At 43.6% G+C, this 27700-nt stretch overlaps 1 protein-coding gene across 2 annotated transcripts in view; it reads left to right on the top strand.

Moving 5' to 3' along the window:
- Positions 1 to 25193, top strand: part of LOC146808739 (cell adhesion molecule CEACAM6-like) — a 668079-nt gene extending 642886 nt beyond the window's left edge. For both annotated transcript variants that reach the window (XM_085615553.1, XM_085615554.1), the window contains 3 exons: positions 7634 to 7666; positions 9256 to 9299; positions 24790 to 25193. In XM_085615553.1, coding sequence (XP_085471679.1) covers positions 7634 to 7666; positions 9256 to 9299; positions 24790 to 24796 — 84 coding nt within the window. In that variant the 3' untranslated portion in view covers positions 24797 to 25193. The remainder of the gene's footprint in view (positions 1 to 7633; positions 7667 to 9255; positions 9300 to 24789) is intronic.
- The last annotated feature ends 2507 nt before the right edge of the window (positions 25194 to 27700 follow it).

Here is a 27700-nt window from a genome sequence, read left to right as displayed (position 1 = left end):
AAGGATTTAATTTGGTATAAGATTAGCATTGAGTCTTGGAGCACCTTCTTCTATTTTTTGCAACAAAATCTATAATAATCTCCTTGCAGTTGCTTTAAAGGCATCCCAAGCAAAAGTGATCTGTGAATCCGAGGGAAGGTTATTCTCAAGCAATTCATATAAAAACAATGTAAAATGCTCTGTAAAATGATAGTCGAGTAGAAGGGCATTATTAAATCTCCACCTGCGTGAAGAGGGTGTAGAGGTAGGATAATCCAAATCAACAATTACAGGGGCATGATCTGAGATAAGCATTGAACCTATCTCGGCATGAGTCAGGAATTGAAGAATAGATTGGTTGCGCCTACTGCTTAAAAAACTCTCCTTAGACTTAAAAAAACAGAAAACTTTTGGCTGATCTGCCTGCTACCTTGGGCCGCAAAGATCACAAAGGCTTATATCAACTCCCTCTTCAAAGACCACCTGAACTCCAACAACAGTTTAGACCCCTCCCAAAATGGCTTTCGCTCTGGCCACAGCACAGAGTTGGCGCTCCTGGCTGTGACAGAACATCTTTGGACAGCTCTGGATGAAGGGCAGATGTCTGCACTGATCCTTCTGGATCTTAGTGCCGCGTTTGATACTTTGTCCAACGCCATTCTGTTGCGACGCTTGGAGGAGGCTGGAATTGTAGGCTTAGCCCTTAAGTGGCTTGCCTCATTCCTTGCTGATAGGATGTTTCAGGTGATAGCTCCCCCTTCACTTCTGGCATCTTTACCATCAAGCAAGGGGTGCCACAGGGCTCCTCCCTGAGCACTCTGCTTTTTAATCTATATGTACAACCGCTGGCTGTAGTAGCCAAGAGCAGAGGGCTGACCATGGTCTCGTACGCCGACGACACACAGCTGGTGGTGGCTCTCTCGAGCGACTCTAAGCAGGACGCTCTTAAGTTTCAAGGGGATCTTGCGGCACTCGCCGAGTGGATGACCGCCAACTGTCTCCAACTGAATGCTAACAAGTCAGAGGCGTTGGTGGTGGGAAAGGACCATGGTCTATGGAACGAGCTTTGGTTGCCTAGGAGCCCAGGCACTGCCCCCTCCCCCAAGCAGGCAGTGAAGAACTTAGGGGTTTGGATGGATGCTTCCCTCAACTTCCAGTCCCAAACTAAAATGGTGGCTGAAATCTGTTTCGGGTTGTTGCAAGGACTCAAACCCATCCTGGGCTTCTTTGATGGCCCCACCAGGCAGATCATCATTTAGGCTTTGATTATGTCTAGACTTGATTACGCTAGCTCACTGTATCTGGGAGCTAACAAGACAGAAATACATAGGCTACAGAGAGTACAGAATGCGGCCGCAAGATCTCTCCTCGGTTTGCCTAGAGCCTGCTTTGTGACTAACACTATTCACCGTCTCCACTGGCTGCCTGTGGCAAGGCGGATTGAGTTCAAGGCTCTCTGTACAGCCTTCAAAGTCCTGAAATCCGCCTCTTCTGGTACTCTAGCCGACCTGCTTATACCCTATGTTCCCTCCCGCTAGCTCCGTTCCATGGGACAACACCTGGTGGTGGTTTCCCGGGTTAGGAGGGTTTGCGCCGGAGGTCGTTCTTTCCGGCACAGATCGGCCATTCTTTGGAACTTGCTGCCTGCCCACATTCGTGGCCTTAACAATTATCTAGAATTCAGGAAAGCCATCAAAACCTTTCTCTTTCCCACTTTGTAGGTCTCCCTGGGGCCCTTTCTTGATCTTGTCCACCTCATTGCTGTCAGCGCCGGAACGCCTCTTTGCTGGCGCAGCTGTTGCGCTTTATAAAACCCATTAACATAACATAACCTAACATGCATCTTCACAAAAGAAGCTTGCATCGCCTCAGCTGCACCATGTATCCTCTTCGCAGGATCTCTCAGCACTCTGCAAACAGGATTTAAGGTACTCTTGTTCAGCTGGCACAAGTATGAAAAATCCATGAACTTGAAATGCAGCTATTTAGGCTATTGTTAATGTGTAGTTACCGGGTCTGCATACAACAATATTTCCATTTTGTTTTAGACAGTTCCTCTCCAATATCTTTTTACCAGGAGTGTTTCTTATGGCTAGTACTGTCCATCCTGAGAGTGGGGACCATTGTGTATAGTTTAGAAACCCATCATGGGGGGTCCTGGGACCCGAATAAGGCTCATCCGGTAACACCAGGATCTTTTCTTGTATAGTAAGCCTCATTCTTATGTTGGTGAGAATATCCACTGGGGTGGCATCTCATAAAGTCTTGTATTAGTCTAGTGTAAGAAATGTCCCCTTTACCTAGAGATGATCCAGTTGAATTAAGGCTGCCCTGGTCAATACCAGCATCAGCATCCATTCATCGGTGAGCAGGAGGCGAGTATTATGTGCCAGAGCTGTTGCCAGTTAATAAATAAATGATCTGCTAGATTTTAGGTTCAGAGCCATCCAATCCCAGCACATGGCTGCAATGATGAGTATCACAGGGGGTCATGGCTGTCCTGGGGAAAGTAGAAACATCAGAGGGGTGGTGTCTGTCTGCTCCCTCTCTGTTATAAAAATAAGGGGACCTATGAACTGGATGACACCAATGTCAGGTGAGATGGCACAGGGCTGCTAGATAATAAATTGCTTGGGCTGGGATCTCAAACTCACCTCACTCATAAAAGAGCATCATAGAACCTTTTGCTCAGATGTGTAGGTATTTTCATAAACAGGCAAAGAACTTTTGAGAGCACTTCAATTTTTATAAGTGCCAGTTGGCCAGCCACAGAAAGAGATCCGCTTATCCAGGCGTTTATCAGGTGGGGCAGTGTGTACACAGCTGGACTGACCTTCAGTCTGACGATGACCTCTACGTCTCTGTGAAGCATTACCACAATATATCTGACTGGTCTTCCATCCATCGAATTGGAAAAATCTTACTTGATGTTTGCTGCGTTACCAGTTAAGAGAAGCAGCTCACATTTGTCCCAGTTAATAGATATGCAGACAAACCTGCCAGATCTTTTCACCTCCCTTATCATGGGAGGGAGATTCACAGCTGGTTCCTAAGCAAAAGTGAAAGTATGAGAGTGTTAGAGGGTTAGTACCTTAGGAAAGTATTTTCCTAGCCAATCCTTCAGCGTGTGACCATCAAAAATGGACACTCAAGAGAATCAAATGCTTTCTGGCGTACAGTAGCACCACCCTGGTCTCTAATTATTAATTTAGTTAATGTAGTACTGAAAGCACAGTGTGCAGAATAGCTGTAGTAAACCTATGTGACACAAATCCTGATTGCACAGGGAGACAATGCTTCCACCTATATTGACAGGGGATTCTCAATAACCTTCGGCAGTATCTTACTGTGACATTGGGTGGTAGGACGCAAAATTCAGAAGGGTCTTTTCCCTTTTTTGGAAGCAATGTAATGAAAGCTTCACATAGCAAGGAAGGCTGTAGGAGATGGCCCCAGTGCCACTGGTGACCCCTGCCATGGCCATGCCTCTGAGGCTCTGACACATACACTGGCTGCTTCTAGATATTGCAGCTGTGGTCTCCTCCAGATCAAAGGCTCCACGGTGCTGCTGGATGGACCATGAGGAAACAGAGCTTCACATAGCAAGGAAGGCTGTGGAGATGGCCCAAGTGCCACTGGTGGCCCCTGTCACAGCCATGCCTCTGAAGCTCAGACACATGCACTGGCTGCTTCTAGATATTGCAGCTGTGGTCTCCTCCAGATCAGTGGCTCCACGGTGCTGCTGGATGGACCATGAGGACACAGAGCTTCACATAGCAAGGAAGGCTGTGGAGTTGGCCCCAGTGCCACTGGTGGCCCCTGCCATGGCCATTCCTCTGAGGCTCAGACACATGCACTGGCTGCTTCTAGATATTGCAGCTGTGGTCTCCTCCAAATCAGATGATCCACGGTGCTGCTGGGTGGACCATGAGGACACAGAGCTTCACACAGCAAGGAAGGCTGTGGAGATGGCCTCAGTACTACTGGTGACCCCTGTCACTGCCATGCCTCTGAGACTCAGACACATGCACCGGACACAACTGCTGGGTTGACTTACGGGTGATCCAAGGGCAGGCAGTGCTGAGTAACCATTCTGCCCACCCTCCTGATAAGCCAAACTGCACGGTGGGGCAACGTATTTGGTGCTTACATTTTGGTTGGGGAGTTTTCCTCCCCTAAAGACTGTGGGACACAAGTCCAGGAGTGGGACCCACGCATTTGAGGGCAGAGAGTCACCAGGCTAGCACCTGGTTGCCCAGGCATGCAACCACCCGAGGGACTAACGGTGCACACTCGCTGACATTCCAAAGTCATAAAGATTCCCAGATTTTGTCATAGAGCACCCCTAATGTGCTCCCTAAGATGGTACTCATATGCACCACCGATCACCCTGTAACTCCACCTGCAAGTCAAAGAAACTATTAAACAAGCTCAGAACAAGACAGAGTCCACCACACCGGGGCACTGGGTACAGGATAGGGAGGGTGACAGCATGTCCAGCAGGGAGGACAAGGAGGACAGCAACTGGATGGGACAGGTATAGATACCTGGGCTTCAGTGCCGGAAGTGACGCAGGGAGAGCACGCCAGATGAGGAGGACTCCCCCAGAGGGTCCTGATAAAAGGCCCGAGGGGGGAGTGTGCCTCAGTGCAGCTCTAAGAGGCCACGGGCAGCTACAGTTACGTCAATACCACTACAGTGGCAGGCAATGTGAAACATACTTACCTTGTGTCCGAGTTTGGCACTCTTCTATGTACAGTGTCAGTCCCACCCTGAGTCTTCTCTCTGTGTCGTTGGATGCACGGTCCGGCCAGCTGTACTGCAGCTGGGCTGCTGGACTCTGCTATGCCTTGTGTTTCTTCAATAGTTTCAACTGTTGAATTGGGAAACCGCCATGTTTTCCTTTTAACTATGACTTTCTGTAATCTTAAGAAATGTTCTAGCAGTTCGCCAGAAATGTCTTCCCTTAAGGTCATTAACTGTAATTTAGCCTAAACCAAGAAGTCTGCCATCCATCTTCTTTCAATGACTCTTTACCTATTCATCATGGCTGTGATTGTTTTTAGTTTCTGTGGGTCATTTTCTGTTTTCTTAGTTATATAAGGAGCAGGTCAGAGTCTATCATCGTGTGGCAGCACCGTTGGCATTCTTTCATCTGGTCTGTTTCAGGTCAGTCACAGAAATTTGACAGTGCTTTGGTCCTGTTCCAGGTCAAAGGTGCTGGTCCACTTGAGCCAGATTCTTCAGCAAGTCAGTGTCCAGAATGTATCCAGTGGAGAATGTTATGCCAAAGTCTTTTCCTCTAGAAGACAAGGTATCCTCTGTAAAGACATCTGGTCCTTTCACGCGTCATAATGTGGGATCAAGGTGGCAACAAGAGGCATCAGCCTTACCTGGCACTCTCAAGAACCAAGTTACTAGAGCTTCATGTCCTCCTCCTGGCCCGAGCTCATAGTCTGATACACCAGTGGTGTGTGTGGTGGTGAGCTGGAAAGACTCCTCACTGTCCTTGGATTTGGAGGATGGCATGGCCTTGTCCTGGCCATTGCAGAGTAAAACAGTGATATTGGGTGTACAGTCATCACATCACGTATCTGGTCATGAGTATAGTTATTTATGGAAACATTTGTATAGTGTGCACCAAGCATCAAGGAGAACAACACCCTTGAATATGAACTGAGATCCAAACAGACATGATTTAGGGCCCTATTTAGATTTTGATGCACTTTATTCTGCTCACCAAATTTAGAGGGAAATTTAAAAACATTCAGAGCTCACTGCTGGTCCTGCAGTGAACTCTTTGACTTTGTATGAACTGGTATCACTACAATTTAAATAAAGACATGTACATGTTTGTTGTGCACCCATTGGTGATTGACGTATACCCAAAACTTTTAAAATGTTTTACTTTTCTAGAAACAAAGGGCCTCATTAGCATGGCAGGCGGACCCACGTCCACCCACCACTCCAACGGAGATGGGGACCGCCTGACATAGTGTTGTGGGTCCCAGAGGACAAATTATAATGCTACCCCCACCGTGGCGGTCGCATTGTCTAGGGTTTCCATTGCAGCGGGTGCTGCTGGCTGCAGCACTCTCAGCAATGGAATAAAGGGACGTGTAAAAAAAACCTGTACTACGTGACAGGCACCATGCGGTGCCTGTCCCTTGGTACAGGGAACTGTGGTACTCCCCTAAACCCACAATCAAGGGCCCGGGATGAAGGGGGGGCCCGCGACAGCCCCCAATGTCCATCCCCGCCAGTCTTTCCATGGTGGGTGAACCGCCATGGAAAGGCTGGCAGGAAGGGACCATCCTAATCCCTACGGCAGTGCGTGGTAGGCACCAACCACCAGTTTAGGGATAGGAAGGCCTCCAACGCACCGGCGGGTTCAAGGAGCTCATCGGATGCTTGGTGGTCTGAGTTTCTGACCGCCACTGAACTGCCCGCCGTTGTAATCTGGCAGGCGGTAAATGGCCTTTCGATGGCGGTGAGACCATGAACGTAATTAGGCCCAAACTCCCAAAGAGAGAGTTTGTTCTGGAAAATAAAAACTATTTTTTTTACTGTCTCTCACTTCTAGGATATTCCTGGTAGTGAGGGACAGTAACAAAAATGATTCAATTACCCACTCTAAATAGGGTGGAAGGTTGGATGGCTACTTCTGATCTTCTGACCAACGAAGGAGGGTTTGTACCAATGGAGGCAATTTTACTCTGTCACCATAAACGTGTTCGGGTGAACCTAAAGTTCAGCCGACAGGTTACTCTGCACTCCATGGATATTGCGACTGAGTACCTTATCCGACAAACTCTAAATTGGGTCCTTTGTATCTAAGTTGCTGAACTTGGAACCTAAGTACCTGGGTCCTCCTCGCAACTCTGGTACTTAGACAACTGTATTTATCTGTCTCTGCTTGAAATGGGAATGATTTGCAAACTCACAAAGGTCGTATGTTAATTTGTGTATGTAAATTACAAGTAATACACTGTCAATACGTTTTTGCACTCTTTAAAAATCACCTTCATCACTGCTCGATGGTTCTCCCTCAATGCCTACAATGCAATAAACTGAATTATTATTTTGAGCTCCTGCCACTGGGGCAAGTAAATTAGGGGCTGGAGAGGGTGGCCGTCTCTCTGATGCCCTTTCCATGGAGAGGAAGGTGGGAGCATGTGGTCATCTCTTTGCCAGCAAGAGAGGCAATCTCATAATAGAACTCCTATCAAAAGGATGCAGTCCCGTTGAACAAAGTTTGAGAAGAGGTTTAGGAAGAGACTGCTGCAGTGGCCTGTGTCTCATAATAATAGCAGGTTCCACTGTGGTCTTTTACTTCCCCTCCAGTGGCCTGGATATGTGAGAGGGGAACAAAAGCAAATAAGAAGGTGTTGAGAGGGTGGAGGGTGGACAAGGGTTGGCAACAACAGGAAGCAAAGAAGAGTCTCAAGGATGTAGCCAGGGTAGCAGAAGAAAAGCCAGACCTGCTCCCGCTCAGTGAGTTATAATTGATGATGCAGAGCTCAGTTCATTCTTGTGCTATCCTTCCAGCCATTGGACCTCCAGGACAGGATGCTCTACTGATGTCAGAGTCTTTGTTCCTGTTACATACTTAAATCATTAAATGTGCTAAGTCTTATCCTTCTCTCTCCTGTAGAATCCAGCCTCAGCTGCAGACCCAGCGTACATGGTGAGTACATAACACAGTACAAGGATCCGACCTTGTGACATCACAAGACTTTCACCCTAGAGCCAGTATTGTATTTCACCTTAGAGACAAGAAGCAGATCCCTGGCACCGGAAGTGGAGATGTCCTTCCTGTGGGCAAGAGACTTGTCTGCCTGAGGGACAAAGAAACAGGAAACAGGCAGGGCAGATGTGCTTGGTCCTCAACTTTGAAGGTTTCTGAGGGAGAAGAGGAGTCTCAGGGAGGAGAACATCAGCAGAGCTTAGACCAAGAGCTGATTCAAACTGACCAACAGGAGCCAGGGAGAAACGGTTTGCAATAATAATGTTAGTTTCAGTATTTGCACCTAATTATGGGTGTAGGAAGGATAAATGGTAGACTTTGCTGAATTCAAACTCATGATCTGCAGACACCAGCAGATAAAACGGGAAAATCTAATAATTCAGAACCATCAGATTTACTGAACGCTGATAGAAGGTTTGTTCACCTGATGGACGGCTAGTGAGCAACATAGTCGCTGCTCGATGCGGACCTGTCCGTTGTGTCATTGTGACAGCTATTTCTTTATAAGTTTTGTGCACAATGCTTAGGGCAGGGGGTGTAGCTACCACGGATGCATCAGGTGCAGTGGCACTAGGGTATAAAGAGGTTCATTCATGCCTGGCAATGCTGTATTTTACTACCCTAATAGCAGCCTAAGTGTGCATTTTCCATGCTTGCACCAGGGCCCATGGCATCCTTGCTGTGCTTCTGGCATAGGGGACATAGGGGCATATCTACAAGACGGAGATAGAAAATTATCGCCGCTTTTGCGGCCGTTTTCAGTCGAAAAGCGGCGATAATTTTATCGCCTAATTAGCAAGGTCACGCTAACGCGTGAAACCTTGCATTAGCGCATGAATTCTTAACGCCCAGCTTTGAATCTCTAATGAGATGCAAAGTGGGCGTTCCTGACCTTACATGACAGGAGAAATGTCACTAAGCGACAAGTATAATGGCAAGAAAAGTAGCGATGCCCCCTGTTATCGCTACTTTCCTTATGCCTGCTTCAGGACTGACTTAGCCATGATATCCTATGGAAGGTGGATATCATGGCTAAGTTTGTGAGGCCCTATCATCAAGCTAACGCCACATTTCGTGAGATTATCGCTGGGTTTCCAGCGATAATCTCACGTTAGGCAGTTAGCGCCAGGATTTTTATCGCTTTTGAGATAAGCGTTGCTAATAGCACGCTATCTCAGCGATAAAAATCCATGTTAGCCGGTGATAATTATCCTAGCGCTAAGTGCGCTTAGCGATAATTATCGTCGGTTGTTGCTGATATGCCCCAATGTTTGTGGCACACAAGGTTCTGACATCTGAGACAACTGATGTTTTTGCGTTCATGCTCTACATGAGACGGGGAACCATGAATAATGTGGACGAGTCATCCACCCGTTGCTGGTGGATACAGCTTCTCCCAGGTGTGACATACTAATACCAGTCTGTGCCCTCTACTATGGACGAATTATATACACATCTGATGCTGGCCTAGAACAAAGGGAATCCACTAAAATATGTTTATTTCTAATACTAGATTCTTTTGTTTCCAGGAGTTGAAACATGGAGACCGAGCAACTTATGAGCAGATAAAAAGGTAAAAGATGAAATATTCCATTTCAATTTATTATTGTTTCTTCATCTTAGGTGAGGTCTGTTTAATATATTGAAGGAGGTCTCTGGTAGGGTCATTTATACCCTTTCACCGGGCAGTGTGGCCGCCGTCCTGTTATAAGATCACTGCCTACCCTTCCTGCCTAGCAGGGATCTTACGACCTTCAATGCATCTGTCAATGACGTGGTTGTAGTGAAGCTTTGTCGAACAAGAGACGATGGGACATATTTACAAGGCGGGGATAGAAAATTATCGCCGCTTTTGCGGCCGTTTTTGGCTGAAAAGCTGCGATAATTTTATCGCCTAATTAGCAAGGTCACGCTAACGCTTGAAACCTTGTATTAGCGCCCGGATTCTTAACGCCCAGCTTTGCATCTCTAATGAGATGCAAAGTGGGCGTTCCTGACCTGACATGACAGAAGAAATGTCGCTAAGCGACATTTCTCCTATCATCAAGTCCCACGCTATGAAGCATAGCGGCAAGAAAATTAGCGATAACCCCTGTTATCGCTACTTTCCTTACGCCTGCTTCAGGACTGACATAGCCATGATATCCTATGGAAGGTGGACATCATGACTAAGTTTGTGAGGCCCTATCAACAAGCTAACGCCACATTTCGTGAGATTATCGCTGTGTGCCTGTTGTTTTGATTGTTCAGCCCTGTGGATGTGGTTGTATGCACATGTGCGAGTTATATGTAGTGCACTGAGCAGTGTGTTGGTATGTCCTTGGAATTCTGTCTGACTCCTACTTGTTGTTTTTGTCACTTGTGAGTATGCAGAGTGTGTGACTGGCAAGTCAGTGTTGTGTTTTGTTGCACATCTGTGTCTGGTGGCTGTTTGTGGGGACTGTGCAGACCTGGTTTTCCACACTGCCATTGTGGTTGTGTTTTTTCATGCCTTGCTGTCAGATGGTGCCTTCTTGCCTCCAGTGTGGCATGAGGTGTGTGTTGTCATGCCATCCCCTATCTGTGCTTCAGATGTCTACCCATTGTGGGTCTGCACTCCTTCTCTTTGTGTATGGTACACTCTTGCCATGCCCCCTACTGGCATGCAGTACACTTCACTTTGGTGTCAGCTGTCCCCTTGATTTCCATGTGTGTGTGCCTCCCCATCACTTCATTTGTGACACTGTGCTTTGTGGTGCAGTTCTTTGTCCAGGGTCAATGTGTCACTCAGGGCATTTCCCCAATGGGTTGTACGTGATGTGCTGGTGCTGTTTGGCAGTCATGGTTGCTCTTATGCAGTCCAACTGTGTGTGCTGCCCAGTCCTCTGGTCACGTTGTTTCCACCTTTGTGTCCCAGACTTGTGAATCTGTTGGTGTTGTGTTGGATGTATGTGTGTTGTCTGTGTTATTGCTTCACTTCCTGGGTGTGCTGTTGTCTTTGTACTGTGCTGTATGGTGTTGTGTGGATTGCTGTTCTGTCACTGATGTCTGTATGTGGCTGGTATAGCTGGTGTGCACACACTGCTTGTGCATGCAGTGCTGTGTGTGTCTGTTGCCTTGTCATTGCCTGGTGTGCATCCCCTGCTGTCCTGCTGTTTTTGCTGTGCGATTGTTGTGCCTGTGCATCTGTTGTTTGTTTGATGTGGCTGTGTTTTTCTGTGATGGTGCACTTCTTGTGTGTGTTGTGGTATTGTTGTCTGTGCATTGTTCCTGAGTGATGATGTTGTGCCCTCCTGTTGTGTCTGTGCTCCCATTGCCTTTCCCCAGTTTAGCTGCACAGGGCATGACTGTTCTTGTTGTTGTTCTGTGTGTGTTTCTGTTGGGTCATGTGTCTGTGTGTTGTTTTTGTGCAGACATTTGTTGTGGCAACCCTCTGTGTGTGTGATGTTTGCGGCTACCCCCAGGTTGTGTTATTGTTTGTGTGTGTGTGTGTGTTGACTGGCAAGTATTGCCAGCCTTCAGTGTGTTTGACACTGGTGTTGTGTGCTGCTGGTGTGAGGGGGGTATGTGTGTGGATTCCTACTGGTGTTTGTCAGTCATGGGGTGTATCAATGGTCCCTGTGTGTGGTGCTGCTGGTGTACCCCTGTGAAGTATTTGTATATATGTGTGGCTGTTCACAGCTTGACTTCAGGACCTTCCTTTCATCCTTGTGCCTCTACATAGTTTGCCTTGCTGTCTCTCTGTGTTGTTGCACTGCGATGTCTGTGGTTTGTCCTCACTGCCTGTACCAGCCATGTATGATTTGATGGTGTGAGGGTGTTGGTCTCTGTTCCTTGTCTTGCATGAGATGTGCACATGCATGCTTGCTGTGTGTCTCCTTGACCTTCCATTTGTGTGCATCCCACTTTGGTTTTCCTATTTGTTGTGCTCCATTGCTGTTGGCATGTGGGGTGTGTATGTGTGTGTGTATCAGTCTGTGGAATGTATGTATGACTAAGCAGGCTGTGTGTCCATTTGGATGTTTGTTCCTTGTATGTGTTCATTTGGTGCTTGTCCTCATTTTTGTTTCCCTGAGTGTGGTGTTGTGGTGGTGTGTGTGTTTCCCTGGCCCTGTGCTACTGTGCTGTGTGTTGTGTGTTCCTGTGCAGCCACTCCTGCAGTGTCTGTCTGCATGATGTTTCTGGTCTGAGGAGAACGAATTAACATAATTTACTATGAATGTACTTTATTTTTATATTTTAGCATCTGTCATCTCTGGGGCAACTATGGCACCTTTCATTGCCAAAGAGAAGAAGTTTGTGGCTCGAAATAAGGCAGTCTCACCGTGAACAATTACATTTTATTGTATTTATTCATATTTTTACAGATTTATATAGCTCAAACTAGACACAAAGGTATTGGACTGCCTTACATGGGCACTAGTTACATTATACAAGACCATATTCACTTTTTAGGTCTCGCCTAGCGTTGCAGTGCAAATGCGCTGCCATCGCTTTGCGAGGCATGCGGTATATACTGTAGTGTGGGAGCTCCGCCCACTCTCTTCCCATTGGCTTCTGCCTTAAATGCTGCCTTCCGATTGGTTTGAGGCTTGTTAATTCCTCCTCATTCATCATTTGTATCCTTACATGGCTATTGGCCCCTTTACTCCTAACACTATTTTCTTCCCTGTCTCCCCACCCCACCGCCCCCTCCCTCAGTCTGTGACTTCTCACCCTCCCTGCCCCCCACCCCCACTCCCGTTTGTGTTTTCTTACCTGCCGGCACTTCCGTTTTCATCTTTATTATTGCCACCTTGAAATATGCGATTTCAAGATGTGTGCTGTACGAAAATGTCGCGTGTTTAATGAACATCATTTTAATGTTACTCTAAACATAATAAGACTCTAGGCAACATTCGGGGTATGCATGGCAACTGACGCCTCTTAGTTCACAAATGGCATTGTTGTCAGGCGGGAAGAGCGGTAATGTTTTAACTCATGCTTAAAACAAGCACTTTTAATAACTTCCTCTCAATTCAGTGCTATAATCTTGTGTACTGAGGTGACGCGTTAAAGAAATTCACTTTTTTTAATTCTGAAGAGACATTATCGCTCATTTACATCATGTTTGCTGCATGATTAACATGCCGATCATTTTCACGGCTCTCCCACTGGCTCGTATACGCTTGGCTCGTCTCTGGCTGGCTCTACCTGTTAATTAATATATTGGCTCGCGCACCTCTAACAAAGAGAGATGAATGGATACATTACAGTGAGCCTGGTAGATGGTAGAGAAATAGACTGGTGCAAAAAAACAGACAAAGTCAGTCTCCATTGCCTCACGTCAGAATCATCACTTTCAATAACCTGCAAATCTGCCTGCAACACCTGCATGCCCCACCTCATCCCCCTTACCTAGTCTTACCAGAAGCAGCAGATTCTGAGCTGTGCCCTGCTGGTGCCTTCACACTCAGGATAAATGAATACATTTTCTTGTGTGCTCTCTTGTGTGCTTTAGTCGCCCCTCCGTGATCACTGTCTGGTAGATGAAGCTCTGTGTTAATAAACACATTCAGAGAGGTGGTTGTGTACAAACAAACAACAGCCACAGTACCGTACATTTTGAACGTGAAGTTAAATACCTGCTCATCGAGTACCTCATTGGCTGATCATTCCATGGCACTACCAAAATTACATTTGGACACATTTCCTCGACTGTAAAACACTCTATTCTATGTGTCATTTAACAACTCGGGGCTTTGGGGTTAGGTAACCTACTTTGGATGCTGTGTAAAAGAGTAAATACAAAAATTAATGCAATGAAACTAAGCAACCAGTACTGTCTAAAACACTGTGAAAACTGACACGCATTCTTGCATTTTGTTTAGTTAATGTTGATTTTCTCAAAGATGCGAGTAAAGTACTCTTAATATCTTAATGAAATCTGCACACTTTTAACTAATAGCACCTGGCGACCTTTGACAACTAGGCAATGAATACATTTTCATGTACCCCGTAGCCCCCCTGCCCCTCGCCCCCATGGCAAACTTCATTGCCTCCCAGTGTTTGTTTTGGCGATAACCAAGACGCAGGAGAGTAAGTCAAATAGTCTAGAAAATGAAAGAGAAGTCGGGATTTGGATTCACATGCTCCAATCCCGATTGGGTTGGTTAGTCTGAAAGCATTACTTTTATTTATGAGTTTCGCATTAGTAAAGCACCACGGTGTGCATGTGTGGCGACACTTCACCCATGAGGTACGTGGCAAGCAATTGTTGACACAATCCACACTTTGCGTCTTTTTCAATATATTTATTACGAAGTGCAGGACCTTTCCAAGGGATCACGCTACATACATTCACTCCAAAAATAAAATGTGTAGGTAAAAAACATTGCCATTTACAATGTCAATAGCTCTAACTCACAAATGCGAGACCTATGTGCATTGCAAATGCATGTTATTTTAGGCACAGGGCGAGTAAGTGATCTACGGTGATTCACAGAATGTTGAGATGACTTCGGGACCTGAACTGCAGAACGTCACGGAATTAATGAAAACAATAGTGTATGAGTGAACTAGGGGGGTGAGGTTTGTACATAAAGTCTGAAGGACAACAATATCCCGCCTTGAACACATACAGCTGATAAACAATTACAAGAGTAGGGATAAAGCAAGCAGAATTGCTACCATTGAGCAATAGTCAGAAGAGGCCCAAACATCCGAATTAAATGAAATTCTAAATGTTTTAGGGCCTTATGTAGGTGGGCTGGCATTTACCACTTCATAAATACCGAATCATACCGATTCGGTATTTATGAAGTGGTAAATGCAATGTAGGTAATGAGTCGGTAAATATTACCGAACCGGAAAAATTAGGTGGGAAGGTATGCCTCATTACCGAATCGGTAAATACCAATTCGGTAATGGGGGAGCACATGCAAGGGTGGCAGGGTGTCACATGGACACCCTGTTGCACCACTGATTCGGCCATGTGTGCACATGTGGCGCACATACATGCCCTAAGGGCATGTATGTCTGCCACATTGCACACTTAAACGTGCACAAAAATGCTTTTTTTCACCTATTCGTCATTTACCACCAACCTTTAGTTGGTGGTAAATAATGAATTCCCACACCCACCACACACTCCCCCTACATCTCATTTCATGATTCGGTATTTACCGAATCGGTAAATTTACCGAATCGGTAATATTACCGATTCGGTAATTTTCCCGATTCGGTAAATACCGAATCATGAAATTCTCCCCCTACATCTCAAAAGCCAAAATACCGGTCGGTAACGGTATAATTACCGAAAATCGGCCGTTACCGACCGGTATTTGGCTTCCTACATGAGGCCCTTAGTGAGGTATCGCAGGAAGTCTTAGATTTGTCTTGACAGATCGCAACACACGTTTTGTCACTTCCCATCATTATATTTCACGCCTTGCAGAACCTTTCACATGGAACGTAAACTCCAGCATGTCAGCTGCTCATTGCTCAGCTCCTCCAGCAGAGTCCAGAGCTTGACAATATAGGAAGGCACAGCTGCTGTCTGTGAGGTGTCGTCGACCCCCAGATAGCCCTCCATGGTCTCGGTGTGACTCTGATTCCTCGTCCCCAACTCGTGTACTGCATCACACGCTCACTCCAGCAGGACAGGCCAGTGACAACAATAATAAAACTCGTTGATGGAGACACACTCGCCTCACTCCCCACAATGTGGCTGCGCATGCAGACCCATTCCCACGGGATGAGATGACTGCATTCGACTCCGCCATCTTGGAATAGTCATGCATATACCGGGTAGTCCGAAAAAATAAACTAAATGGAATGCAATTGGAATGTTAACATTTTTGTGGTTATGTTGATCACCAAAAAAATATATTATAGTTGTAAGAATATATTTCCATTTAGATTTTCATTTACAGTTTAAAGTGCCACATTATAAATTACCTCCGTCATGCTAGTGAAATTTGATAATTAGAATGAAAATGACTCCATTTCCGCTGCACTACATTGCACCACCCTTCCCCAGCCACAGCCAATGATGGATGGAGGATAAGCATCAGCTCAACATTGGTAATTTTGGGAAATAACGTAATCTCTGCGTGCCTATCCAAAAATTAATGTGTCCATCTGTAACGTAACTGGTGCTCTTTTACAGCAGTCCAATACCTTTGGTTCGCACTATTTAAAATTACAAAAAAAAACACCGCCTTACCTGCAATAGCCAGATGGGAGGACAGAAGAGAGGCCATCACACGCTGTAATGTGTGATGGCAAACTAAAATGTTCTCATAGTGAAATCGCCGGAAAGCGAACTAAACACATAAAAGAGAGACTTTGACACAAATGGACCAATAAGAAGCCAGCATTTCTGAATGCCACAGCTAACAGCCAATGGCAATGGGTGGGTTTGCCAAAGCCCCACAGAGAGATAAAATAGGTCATCGCTAATGCTCGACCTAAAATCTTGGGGCCCGATTCACAGAACTAACTTAAGACAAAATCCTAAACTTACTACCATTTTGGTATTCACAGAAGTGCACTTACTCATTTTGGTATTCACAGAAGGCACTTACTCATCAATGAGTAAGTGCCTTCTGTGAATACCAAAATGAGTAAGTGCCTTCTGTGAATACCAAAATGAGTAAATGGTAGTAAGTTTAGGAGTTTATCTTAAGTTAGTTTTGTGAATCGGGCTCTTGGTGAGCATTAATCCAATAAATTACATTGTACAAAAATTCTATAATAGCATGATTCGTTGGAGGATAAAATAGGATTGCAAAACTCTTTAAAGGAAGATTGAAATGGAAGCCCAAAGACGTGAAGCAGATATAAATGGCTTTAAGAGAAAAAGAAGAAAAAGTGCAAACTAAGCAGTAAAGATGCAGACAAAAGTGTACCTTGCTTGCAGAGCTATGCCAGTTGAGAAAGTACTTTTGGGCTGACACAATGGGGTTGGCTCCCAAGTAGCAGTGGGAAGCCGATAGCACAGGATGTTCTACTGCTGCATGCCATGAGATATACTGCTGTCAGACAGAACATGGCTTAAAGAGTTCATGCATACACTGGGGCTGAATGCGAAGCTGCCCTCACCTTCTGTAGTTACAGCCTGGACATGCACAGATGTAATCAACCAGTTCTCGTGGAGAGTCGCCCCTTTGGTGGCTCTTTAATGCACTGATGAGTGAGGCTGATATATTTTCCAAATGTCTACAGTTCCATAGGCTCCATGAGGTTGAATACCAGGGTTGTGGCCTCATTGCATGGTCTTATCCATACGCCAGGAAGAGTGGTTTTAGTAGTGTAAAGCACAAGTACAGGAGTGCCGAACAGCAACATGACAGGTGGTTAAGATACATACTTGTAGGCACAAAGGCTGCAGTTGGGAGTTTTAATGAGCAACTGCCTCTTTGAGTTTACTTCTCTAGATTGTAGACTCATTAGCCTAGCAAACGTTATTTGTTTCAGGCTTGCTTTCCAAAGGGCGCAACTGAGATAAGGGTGAGGTCTAAGGCAGTCTGATTGAGCATTAGCGTAGGATTGCCCCACTGTTTACTAGGCCTGGGCTAAAATTTCGGTCCGTTCGCGGAAATTGCGATAATTTGACATTTTCGCATTCTGCGTAAAGCGCGAAAATGTCAAAATTTCCACATTCCGCAGCTTGCCGATAATTTGATTCTTGCTCGCGCTGTAAAATAATACATTCTCGCGCGCGCGCATTCGCCTTACCTGAATCCGTGCGTTCGCCGACAAGTTTTCTTAATCCGGTCGCGTTCTCCATGAGATGTTGTATTGTTTTCAGCCATTTGCGCTGTCTCGCGACAGTTCGCGCCCGCAGTGACGTCATGCGTCGCGCGATCGCGTCTTTCTTCTCGCGATCATGCACCGCGAGACAACTGAAAACAAGATGGCCGCGCCCGCGAGCGACTACATGGGTAAGTTGGAGAGCCGCAACCATGCAGAAAATCTCGCGAACATGCTGGAAAAAAACGTCCTCATCTTCGCGATATTTCCGTATGTTTGCGATAATTTTGAACATTTTTGCGATAATTTGCGAAAGTGGATTTCGCAAATTCCGCCCACCCCTACTGTTTACAATAGGCTGGATTTACTGAGTTTATCCATGTCACTTGCCTTGGACAGTGTTTCATTTGTTTTTTCAATGTTGCTTTAAGGACAGCACATTAGAGCAGGAGACTGTCCAATGCCGACTGGTCGGTTTTAAGTATGGAAATAGATCTATGGAGATATATCAACCATTGGTTCCCTTCTTGGTCAAAGATGTTCCGAAGAACGGTTTCATAGTATTAGGTGGGGCCTTTTTGTTCCTATAGCAATAATTTAAGAAGGACGCCATGCTTGCCCATGTTTGGCCCTGTGGGCCAACTTCTAGCCTGTTAAAGCATTTCTGGAGATATGTAGGACATCAATAGACCATTTTGTATGCATTGAGCTGATACTTATCCTTGAAGTTAACTAAATGGCCCAGATATGCTTTGTGGCCGTACCTGATCATTGGTCGAACGGTTGCTGCTATTACCCGTCTCATTGGAACAGTGGAGGGGGTTCCAAAACTATGTTCACTGACAAAATATCCAAACTCAAAATATCATGATACAAGAATATAGTGTCAAAAATATCGAGCACAAAAATATAGTTTTCCTATATATATATATATATTATGGTAAGTCCAAACATATCAAAAAAATATTGTTTTACACTGCGATCGAAAAATATATACAAAAATAGTTTTTTAAGATATACAGTTGAAAATAGTAAACATTAAATATATTAACATGTAATATAATGTAAATTAAAAATCTTTAAATAACAGAAAACATATATATAAATATATATGTATTTAAACACACACACACATATGTATGTTTATGTACACATATATATTTTAAATTTATTATTACAATAATAATTTTAATTTATATTATGATTTACTAATTATTTTAATTTTAACAATATAACATGCATATTTAGAAATATAACAAATGTATATATAATAAATTAAACACCATGACAAATCAACTGGAAAATACATAAAAAACATACTAATTTAATTACACATTAAAAATAAACAACATAAAAAATATATTTGACTAAAAATATATTATATATTACAAATATTACTAATTTAAATACGTTTTTTTTAAATGTTCAGAACCATTATAATAATATAATTTTAAACAAAACTATACATTTCTAGGATTATTACATATACTATTCCCACTGCAGTCTCTGCAACAGTAGGGAAAGCTTTGGACTCGGGAGCAGTACAATTCACTATTCCCACTCTTGTGCCACAGTAAGGAAAGCATTGGACTCAAGAAGGGTAAAATTCACTATTCCCAGTTAATAATCAAATATCATTTAATTACCTTCCCACCCTATAACCCTGAAAACCCAACAACCTGCTCCTAAAATACAAATAAAAAAATATAAGAATTACACAAATTACATAATAATAACTATTACTTAATTAACTTCCCACCCTATACCCCTACAAACCCAACAACCCACACCTAAAATATAACTTAAATTATAATACATCATTTGCATAGTTAATTAACAATGAATAAATATTGTATCAATAATTATACATTAATCAATTGTTACTTGTATCCCTACAAACCCAACACACCACACCTAAATTATAACTTTAAAAAATAATATTGACACAATTTACATATTTAATAAGCTAATAAATAATTAATATATATATATAAATTAATTAACTTCCCACCCTGTACCCCTACAAACCCTACAAACCCCTCAAACCCCACAACTTGCTACAACACTATAAATTATTATTTTCTAATGAAATTAAAAATAGAAATAGCTTAAAATTACAAACTATATTTAAAAACATTATTAACAATTACACAAACAATATAAATCACATAGAATTTAAATATTATTTAAACACGTAAATGTTTTTACCTTAAAAAATCTATATTTTTGTCAACAATATTCTTGCACACAATATTTCTGTATCACCAAATTAAAAATTCAGGGCAGATTTACAAGTCCCTTGCAACACTTTTGTGCTGCCATTGTGGCGGTGTAAACAATGCGGCCAATTTACAGTGTGACGCATCTAGGGAGATGCGTCACATTGTAAAGCACTGCGCCACATTATACCTGTGTCAGGTATAAAGTATGCAGGATGTGTGTTCCCATGCAGGAAAGCCTTGTGAAAGTGATGCAGTGAAATCTACAAGACCTCACTGCCCGCTTCTACGATGCCATTGCGTCAAAACCTTACGGAGCAGGCGTAAGGAGTGACGCAGTACAATAACTACAGGCCTCAACATGCATTGCTGGAGTTGCGTTGTGTTTGCAACACGACTCCAGCAATGCGTGACTTTTGGGCCACCAGATGCGTCAGAATTTCTGACGCATTTGTCAATCCTTGCGCCATGGTGCGCCATATTGCAAATACGGGGAATTCATGGTGGCGCAAGGGTATCGCAGGCTGGCTCAGGGAAACTGACGCATCTTTACAGATGCGTCAGTTTCTTGTAAATGTTCCCCTCAATATTTTTTCAACTTGATGATTTTAGCTCAATATTTTGTCCAAATTAGCTGAGACATTGTTTAGTTTACACATTCCTATTGTAATTACCTCTGCCTTTGTTGCAGTGTGTGTAAGATGCTTTTTGGCTCCTCTTTTGGTTGAAACCCAAACATCTAGGAAGTTGCAGCTATCAGCTTTTTTGATTTTTAGTGAGCCCATGCCCTGGATAAAATTGTAAATTTTGATTGAATTACCGTTAGCCACGATTTTGTTATCCTGGCTTTACATGTGCAAGGCATAAGTGCCCTCTGTAGGCCAACTCTTGAGTTGTCCAGAGGGATATTGTCATCATCATATTGAAGTAATGGGACCTTAGTACTTCCAATTTTCTGAGAGATAAAATTCCCATGTTTTAAAGCTGCGCCCATCTCTGCAGTGTAAAGGTTAAATAGCCACGGTTCTAACATGCCGCCTTGTATAAGGCTGTTGTCTGGCTGGACTTTCCTGCTAACTGCTGTCGGTGTAAGCTTGACCCGAACCCATTTAGAGGTGCATAGAAATATGATGGCCTAGAGCAGGTTGTTAGGTATGCCCCAATCTCTAATCTTTCTCCATAGCCTATTCTTGCCAACCAGGTCGAAAGCTGATGAATTACCCAAAAAGCTGGAGTTGTTTCTTAAGTGGATTAGGTAAGATATGGGCACTGCTTTATCCAGGGTGGAGGAATTAGCTCTGAATCCCGTTAGACGAGGTGGTATTATATAGTTTGCTTCGGCCAAGCGTTCCAGGCCTTTCAGTAAGACAGAGGCGTAGGCCTTGGCTTCGCTATCCAGGAGAGTGATGAGGTGATAATTATGTGGATTGCTCCTTTCACCCTTCAGCCCCTCCAGCTCTCAAGGACTTGCTTGGTCACAAAACAGGATTGATAGGGTGAGGTTAAGATGGCAGACCAGAGGTCTGGATCTCCCTTGAAGACCTTGGCGCTCTGATCTTCTTCAGGGTTTTGGAAACAATCTTTTTTGTGATCACCTCCCCAGAGTCTTCTACCTCCAGGCAGGTATTGGATGCATCTGATTGAGTGCCAGGAGAAGTTGTTAACACATATAGAGTTTGTACATGCAGAGTCCACTGCTGTTCTGTGATGACATTGGTTCATGCTGTTTGGGGGGCTAGTTTTATTCTTGAGGTATCTCCTTATCTCAGCTTGCCCCTGTTTACCCATCAGTGTATGTACTTGCATCGATTCAATTTAGCACTGCTCCCGTTTTGCTTCCCGTACCATCTGCTTATGCTGTTTATTTAGGATGCGCCACTGACCGTTTAGCTCATCTCTTTTTGTTTTTATGTTTTCGTTTTCACATGCTTTTTGTAGTCTGCAAATCTTCAGTTTACTGGCAGTTATATGTGGTTTTTCTTACTTTCTGTGAGATGGTGGCAGATGATCTGTAAGAAGGGAGATAGGGGGATTATTTCTAAAGATTTAGGACCTGATTAGGACTTTGGTGGTCCTACAGCGGTGGGTGCAACGCGCCATCTGCTGTGGGACCACCAAAGCCATGTTGTGACGGCGCAGCAGATTGGGAGTTAAATCCTGGTCTAGCGTGCGGTCCTGTGGCAGTTTGACGGCAGCGGTCAGCTAGGCTCCTAGAAGAGCCTATCAAGCAGACCGCCACAGTCAGAGCGCCGACTGCATCTCCCTGCACGGTGTGGCATACATGATTCACTATGCAAGAAGGGGGGTTGCACATCCAGGGGGGCACTATATGTTCCCCCCACATGTACCCCCAGGCCCAAATCTGGCAGGGATCCCTGTTAGCGCCCCCCTTTGTTGCTATTCCACCACTGTTTTCTTGGTGGGTTCACCGCCATGAAAAGAGCTGTGAAATGGCAACTCAGAATATGCTCAGCGGTGCCAACTGCAGCACCGCCAGTATTTTCCTGTTGGTGAAAGACCTCAATAGGTGAGGATATTTGGGAGCTGCTGGTATTGTGAGTTCTATCCCCCACTCCTCAAAAGTCTGCTTACTGGTCAGGATTTGTTCTGCTAATGATCAAGATTTGAGCGTTAGTATTATCGATTCTCCGCCACTCTGGTGAACAAGGTTTTAAATTTGACTCCTAGCATGTTTTCCAAGCTTACATTTGTTAAATTTGGGAAATGTTAGGCAGCCTCAGCAAATTTGGTCCATTTAAGATGTCTTGTGGACCCTCAGACTGGTAATGCGGGTTCAAAGTCAGTATAGTTGGTACTTGTTCATCTCTGGCCTCCATTTGAGTGTTGTTACTGTTGTCATCATTAATAACGTGGTTGCGCCGTGATTTATCTGGTGTGGGTCAGTTGAGGCTGACACTGGAGTTGGCTGGAGGAGGTCCCTTAATATTTTGTATGACTACTGGAGTCGGTGACTCAGTTCCGGGTCCCCACCAGCTTTGTCTTTTAATAGGTGAGAGGCACTAAGCTGGGTTTATGGCACAGTTAAAGAATGTGTCTGCGTTTCGGAGCCTAGCTCGTGGTGGGCTTTTGCAGATGATGGTCGCCCTGAACTGGATTTGCAGTGTTAAAGGGGATTCTGCTACCTTACTTAGGGCTGATATTGGAGTTATCAAAAGGATGAGGCACCTGAGTGTTTTGCACAACTACTGAGATTGATGACTGAGTTAACTGAATTCCTAGACCTGGCCTGGTTTGGATCTTTGTTGGATGAGTGGGATTGATCTGGGTTTGGGGCACAGTTGAAGGCTGTGGAAGCGTTTCCAAGCCTTGCCCACAGTGCAAATTTGTAGGGTGTTTATCCCTGAAATGGGTTTACAATGCTAAGGGGATTTTAAATACCTTTTGGCAATTGAATAAGCTGGCACAAATTTCTAATCCCATATTGTGCTGTTAGCTGCTTGCTCAAAATGGGTTTGGTTCCTCAGCGTTTGCTTCCTTCTTTGGGGCAATGATACCCTTAAAGGTGGGGTACAGGGTTGCCAAGTTATTACGTGATGCTTTAGCCGGAAATGGGAGTGGTTTTTTTTACTCCATATTTTTTATTGCCATTTAAATGACAATAACACTTTTCCAAACAAGCATATTATTCCAAATACAATAGTCTTGTGTTCAGTCGATCAGGATATACAATCATGTACCACAGGTTATTAGCATTACTGTGTTTGATATTCAACCATTGTGCACAAATCACCAATGTCATTATCATTCCTACAACCATTGGTAACTGTAACTGCCCTCCCATCCCCTCCCTGGAGTCCAATAGATCTACACTGATTGTTTGAACGTCTAAAACCGATGTAGAGGGGCTTGGGCTGCGCAACCCAGCAGGGTGATGATGGATTTGCCTCAACTTGGTGGCACGGCTGCGTCTAACATAGTTGCCAAGTCATCCAACTCTAGATGTGAAGGTTCAGTGCCTGACTTGACTAGCAGATGGAAGGCCTGTTTACACTCCGTAATCATGGTGGTAAGGACCTCAGGCAGCATACAAAGTTTTTTTACTACTGGGAGGCAAGGACAGATAGGTTAACCCTTCCTAAGTGATCTGGTATGTTGTTCACCTAGGTCCAGCGAGTCCAATTTGCACTCCAACTTAGTTATAGACATTGCCGGGGCAGTGCTTAGTTTGAACCGGTGGTTTCTGGCGCTTGGCACCGGCACCTATTTGTCAACACCGACTCTTATGACAGCTGCCACATGGGGCACTGTTTGTATAATTTAGAGATGAGCAGAACAACAGCTGTTTATTAATTCAATGTACATCAAATCAAACTAACTCCTGTCCCCCAAGCCATTCTTATTGCTTGGCGTGCCTCAAATAGTCTGAATTGTCAGACTTGTAGCTGTGTGATGGTTTGAAGTCGTGCAGGCACTGTCATTGGCAGTGCTGGTATGGCCAATGGGTAGTGCAAGCTGCAGTACCAACCCAGCAAAGGCCCTGGGACTTACTTTTTTACAAATTTAGCACTGTCCAGGGTATTGATCAAATCTAGTTGAATCTCCATTTTGTTTGATTGCCAAGTCAAGTTATTTATCGTTGTGGAGGTATGCTTGAGGTGACTCCCTGAGAGCTCAAAAAATTGCAGAGCAGTCAATCTCTGCGCTACCGTAAGCAGGAAAATGTTGATTCACACACGGTCCCTGACACTCCAAAGGACCGATACAGATGTGAATGACATTGGCACCAAGGCTAATGGCTGAAGGAGGCCGACCCTTTGAACACTGTATGTATGCTGATTCCAAGCTGATTCAGAATGTGCATGGAGCTTCAGGCACCAACCCTTGCTAGGAATTGTTATGATTGTGATATTGGTTAGGAGTATGATTGTTATTATTATTATTATTATTATTAGTAGTAGTAGTAGTAGCAGTAGTAGAAGTACCAGTAGGAGGAGGAGGAGGAGTAGTAGTTGTAGTATTTATGAGACCGGTAAAGCTGCATTTTAAACCAGAACTAAAAACGAAAGACGGTATAGACCACAGTTCCCATCCTCGGGAGTCTTACCCGAGATTGAGGAAGACAAGATTTCTGCATGAAAATGTTCATCTCTAATTGTTTCCTTGTTTTAGGCCCTGAGGCTTTGGCTGAGAGGACTCTGTGCGGAGAAGAAACGTTAATGCTTTTAAGAACCAGAAGACCACCTCTTGCATCAATGGACAGAAAGACAAAGCTTATAATTGAAAGTGTTTTGGTAACAATGTGTTCAGCTTCAAAATATTTTGATTTGTAAGTGCAGCAAATGTGACCTCTTATATTTAGACTGAATTTAGTTGATTTCTGTGACATGTGACAATAGTTAATTATGTTACATAAACAATTAGATTTTGTGATTAAACATCAAGTTTATTATCTTTTACTATTAAGACTGGAAATATTATGTTTAGTTCATGTAACAAATCTATTCTAATATGTAAAAGTACAAACAAACATAATTATTGGTATATTGAAATAAAATTGCAACAATTTTAACAAATGATGATTTATCCTTTAAAGAAATCAGGGCAGAACATAAAGGAGAAGATGAAATAATGGAGACGTAAGCATTGAAAGAAGCAGGAGAAAATAGAGACAGTATTTTAAAGGACATTTGCTAGCAGTTAAATCAACATGAAAACAAAGTGTCTGATCAACTAAATGAAAACAATAGAACCATACACTCTCAGAGTTTGCTATTACTTCCAGCAAAAACCCGACCAGCGCGATTTCACCCTCACTCGAATGAAAAATTCAGAAAATTCTGAAAATCCCTCCAGATGCGCTTCCAGAAGAAACTTCAAAAATCCTCACTTTTTCACACTTCAAGATTCCCTATGCAAATACCTACAAGACCACTGCTCAGTATTGCATCAACAGCAGAAAACACACATAGGGGAGATTTACTAAAAAGTCACACAACGCAGCGCAGCCCCCCAAGAGGCTGCTTTGCGTGACAGGGAGGGAGCCGGCGCTGATTACAGCTGCCGTGCGCCATGCACACACCTTAGCGCCTCAGCGCTAGGGTGTGTGCATGAGTCTAGCATAGGTTTTGTACAGGAGGGGTACCCTTCCTGTACAAACTACTATGCTAGACACAAGGGAAAGCTTTTCCCACTTTGTATGCTTCATGCAAAGTAGGAAAAGAAAGGAGAAATTAAAGCATTACTCCTTCAATGCGCCTAGTTAAAGAAAAGAGCGCAGTTTTCTCATGCTAAACCCAATCTACTGTTTTTAGTAAATTGGGTTTAGCGTGAGAAACATTGGGTGGTTGCATGGGAACCCCCATGCACTACCCTTGGTACGCCACCATGGTGCAAAAATAATTCGAAGCAGCTCAATGCGATGCTTCGCATTACTCTTAGGTTATTTCCAGCGCGCTGGAAAGTAAATGACAAAAAACAATTGTGTTGGTTTGAGTCACTTTTGTGACGCAAACACGGTGCAAAAGCTTAGTAAATGTCCCCCTTAGTGTATGCCACACTACTACCGCTCTTTGTATTGTGTATGCCACACTAAGACTGCCCTTAGATTTTAGCTCGGGATCTTAGGTCAACGATGGACCCGTTACTTCCAATAAGGTCAACGACGGACCACAACATAGAACATAAAACTGCAAATTTATAGTAAGTCAATGTCTCTTAATTCTGTGTTTTCATTATCTAGTATATTTAGTCAATTTACCCATCCTATAACGCTATCAGAAAACTGATCCAGTAGAATCAGGGCTAAAGTTTGATAATTTTGTATTCTTTCACAAAATTATCCAATGTATCATGAACACAAATCCTTCACAATACCCAAGATTTTGGACCCATATAAACTCTACAACCACTTACAATTCATGAGGTCCTCTGATAGATCTTTGTAAGAGCTAATAGGGACTCGGATAATTAGAGACAGGGAGCATTCTCTTCATGAGGGCCTGTAATGTAGAAATGTCTGTCTAATAACAATAGTCAAACTGTATTATGCCAATATTTACTTCAAATAAAGAAAGCAAAACTCAATGTGCCCGATTCACAAAAGTAATCTGACTTTAACTTTAGGATTTTGTCTCAGTTAAACTTAAGTTTTGGTCTTAAGTTTAAGTTTTGATCTTAAGTTTAACTTAAGACCAAAACTTAGGTTTAACTGAGACAAAGTTTTGGTCTTAAGTTTAACTTTTGGTCTTAAATTTAACTAAAGACCAAAACTTAAGTTTAACTGAGACAAAGCCCTAACTTTACTACTCCTAAATGCCCTTTGTGAATACCGAAAGTCGTAAAGTTAGGATTTTGTCTTAGATTACGTTTGTGAATTGGGCCCACAATATTTATCAAGGTACTTTTTTCTAAACTTCAGGATGAATGGTCTATGCACAAAAACACATTAGAATTCTAAATACTTTGGTTATTTCAAATTCATACAGGTATAATCACAATAAAATCAAAGTACACAGCAAATATACATCATAAATCAATAACTGGCATAGAGACAGAGAGAGAGAGACAGAGAGAGAGAGAGAAAAGATATAGATTGCAATTTCAGAATGCAATTTGAGATTTCATACAAACCTAGAATTCAATTAACTAAAGCACAGCGTACAATAGTAAAAAAAATTAGCTAACCCTTCAGCTGTAAGGTATTAGCATATGCAAACTTCACCAGCCGATGAAGTGCAATTGAAAATCAGGAAAGTTTAGTTCAGGGAGATCAGAGTTCGGACCAACAGCATGTCACGCCCAAGATTTGCAGGAAAAATAGCTAGCAGTTGTTCTTTTCCCACAGGGTAATTTTACCTCAAAATGTTCATAACTCCAGCCCCCAAATGTAACTTCTTCCCAGTTTTCCATGATTCTATTGGTTTGAGACCCATGGTGTGATTGTGGAATGATCATTCTCCAGTCCAAAGTCATCTGGAACTTTAACATAATACTTTTGTTCTTTGTCCAAAACTATTCATAGAAAGAGTACTCTAACCGTAGGAAGAAAATCCAACCAAAACAATTAGATGAGCATTTTTAG

Source organism: Triturus cristatus, chromosome 7, assembly GCF_964204655.1.
Source record: "Triturus cristatus chromosome 7, aTriCri1.1, whole genome shotgun sequence".
NCBI classification, from domain to species: Eukaryota; Metazoa; Chordata; class Amphibia; order Caudata; family Salamandridae; genus Triturus; species Triturus cristatus.
Note: the sequence above shows the minus strand (reverse complement) of the source record. Positions and strands in the feature narration are given on the sequence as shown.